The following is a 10510-nucleotide window of genomic DNA, read 5'->3' on the forward strand; positions in this document are numbered from 1 at the left end:
ACCGAAATGGAAAGAATTCACAAAAACATCCAGAAATAAGGTCAAAACAGTAAAACCAGAGGTCAGCCCCGCCCCTCCCTGGTGTCACATTATTCAATAAAACCTGAAAGTTTAAACCAGATTCAAGGCTTTATTGTAATAAATGGACATTCAAACTGGTTTTCATTAAAATCCCTGTTTAAGTTTGGGCTCATTTTGACTCGTTTCTGGTTTTGTTTTTGGCATAATTTAAATTTTTACCGACTGAATCTGAGTAATTTCACAACAAAATTATTACAATTTGAATTTTTTTCTTGAAAGACATTTATTTTTGTCATCCGTGACATAAAATTTTTTCTTTTGACATCATAAAAAGGTTCTTTTTATACTGATCATGGGGTAAACATGTAAACATGCTCTGATGACATCACTACGTGCTGCATTCAGGTGACCAGAAAGAAAACAGGAGATTTCACCGCTGAAGCAGCGTTTCATTTAAAAACCTGCTTGTTGTGAGTCGACCCCCACCAGTCCGACTGGTCTGTGGGTTCAAGTCCCGCCTCCTCCACTGTGAGATGATTCAAGCTCATTCTACTTCCTGCTTGTCAGTGATTGGCCAGAGGTGGCTCCTCTTCCATTGGCTGGCTGCCGAAGCCGCTGTCAACGGTGGCGTCTGATTGGATAAATAAATGTCAACATGGTGCGTCGCTACAAAAGCATTCATGAAGGTGTGTGTGTGTGTGTGCGTGTGTGCTACCTGTGCTGTGTTTGTCGTCTCGGGGCTCCGTGTTTCTCAGGAGTCGGACTCCGTCTGTCAGACCCAGAGACTGGAGGGCGTCGGCCAGACCCTGGACCGGACCCCCACCCAGCTGGATAGACAGACGGACGCAGGGACATCAGACGCTACGCTAAAGAGACGCTACGCTAAAGAGACGCTATGCTAAAGAGCGTCTAAACGGGCCGGTCTTTAAAGTCACCATGCTAACAGGCTAGCCTTGTACCTTGTAGTGCTCCAGCAGCTGCTGGCAGGGGGTGGGGCTGTCCAGGTACAGGTGAGTTAGCGTCGTCATGCCTAGCTTGTCGGCTAGCTTCCTCCAGGGGACGTCCTCCACGCTCAGCAGCTCCACCAGGCGGGACAGCGTGTCCTCGTCCAGCGCCGACGCGTCAACATCTACACACACCACAACAACAACAGCCGTTAGCCTCCCGTTAGCTTCAGCCAACACGGACACGCCCGCTCAGCTGACCTCACCTTTGCCGCTGCTCGGCTTCTTCTTCTTGTTGCCATGACGACTCGACCTGGACGTCAAGAGGTTCCTCACCTGAGGAACACGAGGAGATAACACGACTCCATTCTCTAGCGGCGTCACATGCTTTTATTTTGAAGGGCTAGTATGTCACCTTCTGGCATTTAGCGAGGTCCAGGGGGGTGTGGCCTCCCGCAGGTCTCTTCCGTGGGTTGATTGGTGGAGAGGCGGGCTCTCTGACCTCCGTTCTGATTGGCTGCTCTTGCTCTTCATCAGAGGAGGAGGAGCTAAAGAACAGCGGCTCGTCGTTCTCCAGGTTTTTATCGGCCCCTGAAGGAAGTTCGTCGGTTAGCCGCTAGCGGATGTTTAGTAGCTAATACGGTTAGCTGCTAGCTAACGCTAATGATAAAGCTCAGTTGAATATGTGATTTTTTTTTTATCACACTGACCCCTCAGCGCTACTGTAGACACGCCCTCTTTTGCCTATTGTTTAGCTAATGTTATCACTTAGCGATTGTGTTTTTAGCGTTAGCGTCTCACCGGCGGCGACTAGCATGGAGCAGAGAGTCGGTGACCCCAGACTGGCCGCCAGGTGAAGAGGCGTGTTCCCTCCGAACGTGGCGGCGTTCACGTCCGCCTTCAGCTGCGGGACAAACAGAGTGATCGACGGAACGCTGTGATGTCACAGGTGAGTGGGCAGGGACGTGAGTGGGCGGGGACGTGAGTCGGCGTGGCATACCTCCGTGATGAGCGTGCACGCCACCTTGAAGAGGTTTCCTCTGACCGCCAGGTGCAGGGCGGTGTTTCCGCTCTTCTGCTCAGGTGCGTTGATTTTGGCTCCGCCCTCCACCAGGAGGCGGAGACAGCGCTCGCCGTCCCTCCTCACAGCCAGGTGTAACGGATGGAGGCCTGAGTGACACGGGTGATGCTTAACAAACATCGCCATGGAAACACGAAAAAGCACACGGTCATTTCTCTCACCGTGGAAATCCGGGGTGTTGACCAGGTGGGCGTGTCGTTCTCCCAGGTGAGCCAGGAGGGGGCGGAGCGTGGCGCTGTCGCCCACCAGCGCCGCCAGGTGGAGGGCGCTGCGGCCATCTTTGTCCAGCCGACTGGGGTCCGCCCCCGCCCTCAGCAGCACCTCCACCACCTTCACCTGTCGGGTGATCACTGCCAGGTGGAGCGGAGTCTGTACAGGAAACAGGTGAGACGGCGGTCAGGTGACCCGTCACGGTTAGTCATCACCTGAAAAGAGCTGTTAGCATAGAGCTAGAGGTGTTAGCATAGAGCTAGAGGTGTTAGCATAGAGCTAGTTTGGTGTTTTAACACTAGCGGAGGTGGTTAGCAATGCTAAACCTAATTAGCGGGCTGCTAGGTACCTGTTGGAGGTTGTTAGCGGTGTTGAGGATGTTTTGCTGCTGGCTGCTCAGTAAGGTGTGGATCAGTTGGTGGATGACACCTGTCTGCTGATGGATGATGGCCAGGTGCAAAGGACTGTGGGAAAACAAAAGCATCAAACCTTTGGGGTCAAACTGAGGTCAAACTTTCTGCTCCTGATCGTTGCACCAAACAAACTCACGTGTCTCCGTTTCCATCCTGGACGCCACACAGGTGTCTCTGGACCGCCAGAAGGACCCGGGCATCGCCGGTGCTGCAGTACTGCAGGAGGGCGGCGGCCGTCTGTCGGGCGCTGTGGGAGGAGCGACTGCGGAGGGCGGCGGCGGCTGAAAACCAATCAGAGCGGGACATTCAAACACCTGCTGGTTCACTGGGGGTCAGGATTTGTCCGGCGTCTCACCGATGTGGAACAGCTGCTGCTGCAGCGCCGACCCGCCGGTCAGACCCGCCGTCTGCCCGTCTGTCTGCTGAGGGGCGGAGCCTGACATCTGGGCTCCTCCCCCTCCACTGAAGCCTGTGAAGCCTCCTGAGAAGAACACGCCCCCCGCTCTGTTCATCAGCTGGTTGAACTGGAATCCTACAGGAGGAAAGTCGACGTCTGAAAACCGCTGCAGCGACTTTTCCCGCCGGAAACGTTTGGAATAAAACTATCAGCTCCTTCAGCTTGGAGGCGGAGCTTTATTCTGATTGGACGGGAAGAAGTTCCTGGACATCAGGCTGTCTTCAGACATTTTCTTTCTATTTGAGCAAGCAGCTACAAACCAAATGCTACCAGCTAACCAAATGCTACTACCTAACCAATTGCTACGAGCTAGCCAATTGCTAATAGCTAGCCAACAGCTACTACCACATTACTGCTCCAGGATGCTACTAGCTAGCCAACTGCTACTAGCTAACCCGCTGCGATCAAATTCTCTGATCACGTGTGCTCAGAGTGCAAAGAGCAGAGGCGGAGCAACACGACCACCAAGCCCCACCTTCTCCTCCACCAGCTCCTCCTCCTCCTCCTCCTCCAAACGCTCCTCCTCCTCCTCCTCTTCCTCCTCTCCAGGGTTCGTAGTGAGGCAGCGGCTTCTGCTTCTTCCTCATCACCTCCTCTTTGTCTGCATCGGAGAAGAAGAGGTCAGGAGGATGAAGGTGGAGGTGATGGAGGCGGAGCCTCCAACGGGCGCTGACCTTCGACCTGCGGGATGTAGGTGAACTGTTTGGGGGTGCTGCTGTCGCCTGCCTTCTTCCTCTTCAGCTGCAGGAAGACGGTGACGGGCTGCTCGATCTCTGCGCTGTGATAGGGCGGCGTCTTGAACACAATGGCGTACTGAGGAGAGAGGGAGGAGCCTCCGTCAGGGAACCGCCCACAAGTCTCCGCCCCCACCGGACGACTCACCTGTTTGTGAACGTCGGTGGGCGAGAAGTCGCCGAACGCCTCCCACCCTCCCTCCTCTTCCTCTTCGTAAAATCGGATCTCGATGTCGTCTGAAAGGAGCAGAGCAGAGGGGCATGATGGGAAACGTAGTCATCCCAGAGGCGGTAACAGGTGGACAGGAAGGGGACGCACCTTTCTGGACTTTGTCGCAGAGGAGGAAGATCTCGTCTCCTCCGAGCACCGAGCCACACGTCTTGTCCAGGCGGGAGATCTTCAGGTTGGATGCGTTGGGCGATTCTGTCGGACGAAGCAGACCGAAACAGAGGCGGAGTCAGCGTCGCTACGGACGACCGTTTGTGGGACAAAAGCATCGTCGGAAACGAGATAATGAACATCTCGGGCTGGGAAGCTAACACGCTAGCACCCGTGGCTAGCCTAACAGGAACAACCGAGGATACATTCATCATCCATTGTATTATGGGATGTGGGGATGGAGGGGGTGGGGACTCACTGCTGTCGTAGATGGGATTGGACACCACGGGCTTCAGCGCTCGCGTGAAGCTGCCGTTGCTGTCCTGCAGGAAGGCGGTGAACTTCAGCCGGACGATGTTCAGGTCCATCACCTTCCCCAGCTCCTTGGCCTCCTTCAGGGCCGAGTTCTCCTCGGAATCTGGAGGGGACGGACACACCCACGAAGGTTTAGCGCCCGTTAGCATCGCGCGGCTAACGTGTCCAGAAGGGGGCGGGGTTACCCGTCAAGAGGCAGTGACTTCCTTTCTGTCTCCTCTTCTCTTCCCTCAACCTCCTGCTCAGAACCTCCACCACGCCTTTTTTGGTCACATGGAGGATCCCCAGGTTACTGAAGCTACAGGAAGTGACATCATCAGTCAGTTATTAACGTATGGATTAGCGTTAATCCATGAAAACAAATTTATCTAACCAATATTAAAGAAACATCCAAATTTTTAACTTTAAACATGCACATTAGCGTTAGCATCATTAGCGCTAGCATCAATGGGCTTCCCGGCGCCAGCCTGTGATTGGATACTGACGAGGCAGTGAGGTCGCTGGGGCCCACGTCCAGCGTACAGGTGCCGTTCTCCGTGCAGTGGCGTCCCACCAGGCTGTGGGCGTGGACCCGGGGGGGGTCGGTGTGGGTCACCAGCTGGACCTCCACCCGGGCGTGGCCCACGTAGTTACCGATCTGGGGGGGGGGGTCATGATGTCAACAACATGTTAATATGTCAACAATATGTTAACAACATGAAACAACATGTTAACAACATGTCAAAAACATCAAACAGCATGTCGACATGCTAACGGCTACTACCTGCTAGTAGCTGCTACATGCTAACAGCTAAAATCTGCTAGCTACTAGCTGCATAAGTTATTAAGCTCCTAGCAATCCTTCCGTCTCGTGTTTTGAGGACGTGTGGTCAGACGTCCGTCACGCCTCCATCACCCTTAACAGCTGCTCAGACTCAGGGGCCCCTCGAGGGCCCTCTAGTGGACGGGAGCAGTAAAGTGTCAGAAGACGTGTGACCCACCTTCACCGTCGGGTAGGTCCTCCGGTTCTTCTCGCTGGAGGCCCCTGGGAGCCCCCCGTGGGACGGCCCCTCACACTCATAACGGAAACGGAACCCCCTCTGAGGAGACACGGGGCAGCGTTTAAGAACCGCGGGACGATCCGGTTCCAGATGGTTCCAACTGATTTAATCTGAGGGGTCACATGACCTCCTCCTTGTTTAATCTGCTGCGGCATCAAATCAGATTTCAAGTTAAAGTTAAAGCTAAAGGGATCCTGAAGTGGAGGTGGAGAGAAAACGTCGACCGAATTAAAAGAGGAGGAAATATAAAAATAAAAAAACATTTAAAATGTTGTTTGTCCAGTTTCCTCACAAACAGGAAGCAGAACGTTGATCACCTGTTTGGGTTCCTCGATGATCTGGATGTAAGGACCGTGAGCTGGAACACAGGAAACCAAGCGTCACACAGAAAATTAACAACGTCTCACACACGTTTATGTCACACACACACATGTACAGTATATACACACATCACACACTTTTGTCACACACACCTTTATGTCGTAAGAGGAAGTTCTCACAAAGAATTGTTTCAGTTCATCAGCTTTGACAACGTGTTCACTCATGAACGATGACATCATGAACGATGACATCACGACAGTCTGTCTGTCTCTCACCTGTCTGTCTCTCACCTGTCTGTCTCTCACCTGTCTCAGGTATGTAGGGTTCAGACTTGATGTCCACCGGAGGAATGTAGTCATATTGCATCAAATTCACCTGCAGCTGAGGATGGAAAAATACTTTGATCATGTAAACGTGACAAAAAAAATCAATAATCAATCAATCAATAACAATATTAGAAAAATGCAAATCCTGACTTTTCAAGGGACCCTGAACGCACCGCATCTGGTGTAAACGGTCAGAAAGAAGAAAAGGACTCACATCGTTCAGGAACTGAGCTTCGTTCATCCTGCAGCGCAAACAGAGCAGCAGTTAGAGGGTGAACCCGTTTACAGCGTAAACACGTAAACAACACGTAAACAACACGTAAACAACACGTAAACAACATGTAAACAACACGTAAACAACAGTCACCGTTCTGCAGCAGTTTCACTTTCACCTGACAGACGAGAGACTCAGACTGAGCAGCCCCCCCCCCCTCGTCTGTTCGCAGTCACTTCCTGGAAGGGACATGCGAGGAAAACCCCCAGAATTCCAGAGCAGCACAAAGAGGGGCGGGGCTACTGCTGATGATGTCACTTCTCCGCTGCTGCCAGAACAGCAAGAGCAGGAAATGATTTCTGAGGGGAACCAGGAAGCCGTTCTTTACCGACACAAAGGGATTGTCCTCCGATGACAGGAGGTCCTTAAATGCACCACTGGGGCCACGCCCCAAAACAAGACAAAATAAAGACAAGAAGACTCTTAAAGCAACAGATTCCTTTCTTTTTCTCTCATAAATTTGACGCTTTTTTACTTAAATCGGCCGGTTGTTCATCTACGCTGCCCCTCAGGCACGCTATGAGTTAGCGTTAGCTTTAGCTGCAGTCCTACTGCTTTTGAAGAAGCTAACAATCAGTCTTGAGTGTCTCAAGACAAAAAAAGCTAGCATGTTTCGAGTAGCTCACATAACCACAATATAGAAAATATTCCTGATCCGCTGGTAGTTAGATTGTCCATAACTTACGAACATTCAACTTACGAACATTCAGAGATACGAACAAATGCACTTCACAAAATCGGTCTATTGTCCTGCAGTTCCTCTTTCTGCCACAGCCCCCCACAGGGGCAGCACTGCTGCGTCCATGCAGCTTCAACGCTGGTCTCAAGCTCTTGTTGTCTGTGTTAGCATCTCAGAGCATCAGGCTTTGTTTCTTGGATACTTTCCTGTTTATCATGGATGATAAAGCAAAGGCTGGTGAAGATAGTGGTAGTGGTGAACATCTCTCTGACTCTGACCCACAATGACTCCTCCCTCCTCCTCCTTCACTCTGAAGCTAAGCTACATGCTACAGTAACTACAGTGGATCATCAGCATGAAGAGTGACTCTGACTGTTGTCGTTGATGATCTTAAAAACTGGTGGCGAGATATTTCTTCTTCTTCTTCTCAAGGATTAAATTATCAGGAACAAAAATGTACAAACTAATCTGGATTAAAACAATCATGGGAATCATGAGTGACGCTCAATTGTAGATATTGGAACTATACGTATGTATTTTAATATTTTTATTTTTATTAATTGTACAGTTACATAAAATGAGCTTTTAACAGTTTTCTAGTATTTTTTAGAGTCCAGTATTTGTCCAGTGGAATGACGTAAACTTGATTTTTATCTTTCCGTGTATTTTTTTTAAACCTACATATAATTGAGCTCAACTGAACTCTAAACGACCTGAATCTGTACTTTGTTTCTTGGGTATTGTTTTAATGTCCTGTAATTGTTTCTGGTCAGTCTGAGGGAATAGAACTTTAGTATTTAGAGTAGTAATGACATTTAAATGACCTCAAATGGAGATTATAGATTGAAATTTGATGAATGACGACTTATAAACAATTCAACTTATTAACAACTTCTAGGAACCAGTTGTGTTCGTATGTTGAGGACTACCTGTATATTTTATATATTTATTTATTTTTTAATTCAAACACTGACCCTGAGATCAGCTGACTGATCTGCGAATAACTGCGGTTCACTCTCCTTCTCTGCTCCTCTTTCTGGTTTTTCTTCCATCGGTTTATCTTCCTGTTTCTCATCCCACTCAACCGTCTCCTGACTGAAACCAGTGGAGGGACAGCCCGGCCCCCCAAGGACAGGAGCCAATCAGGTGTCAGCAAAGACAGCTGTCGTTAACATAATGCGTCAGAATGATGCCCGCCTGGAGAAAACTTTGATTCTGGGGTTTTTTTCTTTTTACCTTGGAATCGAAACAGGTGGTTTTTCTCAGGTTTTATTGATCGGCTTAGAAAATCTCAGCTTGGAAAAGTCTAACTTTGAATTAACAGATTTATTTGTTGTTTTTGAAACTCAACAATCAGCAATCATCATCACTAGTCACCCCCCCCCCATGACTCCAGTTGCTCAGGTGACCCTCTGACCTTCAGGTGACCTTCTGATCTCCAGGTGACCCTCTGACCTTCAGGTGACCCTTTGCGCCTCCCATGAAGCGAGCTTGAAAATGACCAGACGCTGCTGACTCAGTAGAAAGCCTGTGGCCGTGGTGCATCTGAGTTCAATGATCTGAATCACGATCAAATCCTGATCAACAATGAATAGAAAATAATCAATTTTTGGGCGCTGAGCTCTTGTGGGTCTGATTCTGAGTCGGTTTTCATTTGTTTTTTTCTCCAAAGGAAACAAAATATGAAAGAGGAGAAACCACCTGTCGTCTTTGAGTAGTTGTATTCCAGTTGTCAATCAATCAATCAATCAATCAATCAATCAATCAATCAATCAATCAAGCACTTTGACAAACACTTGTTGACCAGCTGTGTTCAGATTGTGTATATAAACACCAATGTGACGTCATACTGCCTGTTCTCTGGGTTTCAATCACCTGTCCTCTCTGTCCGTTTGGCGCGCGCCTCCCTGACCACACTTCACAGGTTTGACACGTGCGCCTCTCAAACCTGACGTGACGTCACACATTCATGTGAAAAAGAACCAAATTACAACCATAATTTAATCTTAATCCGATCAGAACCAGTTTAGGACCAAACCGAATAAACCGGATCAATCAAAACCTGAACAGGAAACCTGGGAAATAATAATTAACCCCATTAAATATAAACAAATATAAACAAATACACACAAACAAAAACAAACGGATGACATACATATAAAACGTAGTCATGAGAAAAAGCAGAGCAAATCACGTGACAGAGTGAAATGAAGTTAATTAATCGATCTACAGACAAATTAATCATATTTCCGGTTGTTCATGTAACATGAACATCCCAGTTTCCCAATAATCAGTCCATTATCAATAACGTGATCAATCAGTCGACTAACAGCTGTACTTTCACGGTGCAGTGAGTTAAAACAACAAAACTACCACAGCTTGTTCAGCGTCTGAAGTTTAATTATCGATCATTGAAATGGACCCATACAGCTGTCTTTGAACGTGTGACCGATCAGCTATCGATTAATCTGATTTTTGGTTTATTTCCAGCTGAATTAAATCAGGTAAAGGTGAAGTTTTACCTGCAGAAGCTCCGTGTGCGTCCACGACAAACCCGAACTCCATCTGACGCGTTTGTCACGACAGAGACAAACACGAGGTAACTTCCGGCTTCACCTTTCAAAATAAAATATTTGGGGAACGTCGTTTTTGTTCAGTAGTGTTAGAATGATATTTGAATTTTAAAAAAATGTTTTTAAGATTTATAGTTATGTATATGATCTTACTTTTGTTAGCATTATTAGCTTTATTGGTTAATTTATTAAGAATTTATTTTGACTGAATGGAATTACATTTAGTTTAATTTCCTAATTAGATAGATAGATAGATATGCTTTATTTATCCCAAACTGGGATTTTAAAGAACATTTTAAAGAAGAGAACAGTGTTTCTTTTCAGTTTGGTAACAAAACATTAGTTTCCTATATTTCATTTCATCACGGCTTTAATTTTGTTTTTCTGATAATTATTGTATGCCTTTACTTTCCAAAATCACAATACATTCAGCCTATTAACGACTCAGTAATTAAGGAAACACAATTAGTCAGTGTAAAAACACTTTTCACGCATGAAACGAATTCATGTTCCTGTTTTCTGAGACCTTTTGCGGCTTTAAACAACCTCCAGGTCAGACTTTTAATTTGAAGGTCAACTCTTTCAACCGGATGTGTTCTCGATCTCCTGCACGAGCCTGACTCGCTCAGTTCTGTTGTCATGGCAACAGCAACCTGCCAGTCAAGAGCGGAAAGCCCCCGAAGCAGGAGGGGAATTCCGGTGCCACGTTGCAAATACAGGGCGCTGATTGGTGGAAGGACCTT

General features: G+C 48.0%; 1 protein-coding gene across 6 annotated transcripts; it reads right to left on the reverse strand.

Annotated features, from left to right (window-relative positions):
• Nucleotides 1–285: 285 nt before the first annotated feature.
• nfkb2 (nuclear factor of kappa light polypeptide gene enhancer in B-cells 2 (p49/p100)) lies at nucleotides 286–9799 on the reverse strand. 6 transcript variants are annotated; one of them, XM_068326615.1, is made up of 23 exons: nucleotides 9717–9799; nucleotides 6456–6483; nucleotides 6221–6296; nucleotides 5912–5952; nucleotides 5535–5633; nucleotides 5040–5191; nucleotides 4740–4852; nucleotides 4499–4657; nucleotides 4180–4284; nucleotides 4009–4097; nucleotides 3801–3939; nucleotides 3602–3727; nucleotides 3025–3201; nucleotides 2806–2950; nucleotides 2606–2720; nucleotides 2208–2415; nucleotides 1966–2135; nucleotides 1767–1869; nucleotides 1381–1556; nucleotides 1232–1301; nucleotides 981–1150; nucleotides 737–848; nucleotides 286–652 (listed from the first exon to the last, which is right to left on the reverse strand). In XM_068326615.1, the coding sequence occupies exons 2-23, from the start codon at nucleotides 6480–6482 to the stop codon at nucleotides 585–587; spliced, it is 2640 nt and encodes an 879-aa protein (XP_068182716.1). In that variant the 5' UTR covers nucleotide 6483; nucleotides 9717–9799; the 3' UTR covers nucleotides 286–584. The 6 variants fall into 6 exon arrangements, with proteins under 6 accessions (XP_068182716.1, XP_068182715.1, XP_068182711.1 ...); XM_068326614.1 differs by having other exon boundaries at nucleotides 6206–6296; XM_068326610.1 differs by lacking the exon at nucleotides 9717–9799 and adding an exon at nucleotides 6634–7740 and having other exon boundaries at nucleotides 6206–6296.
• Nucleotides 9800–10510: the final 711 nt, after the last annotated feature.

This window comes from Antennarius striatus, chromosome 11 (genome assembly GCF_040054535.1).
Source record: "Antennarius striatus isolate MH-2024 chromosome 11, ASM4005453v1, whole genome shotgun sequence".
Taxonomy (NCBI): Eukaryota; Metazoa; Chordata; class Actinopteri; order Lophiiformes; family Antennariidae; genus Antennarius; species Antennarius striatus.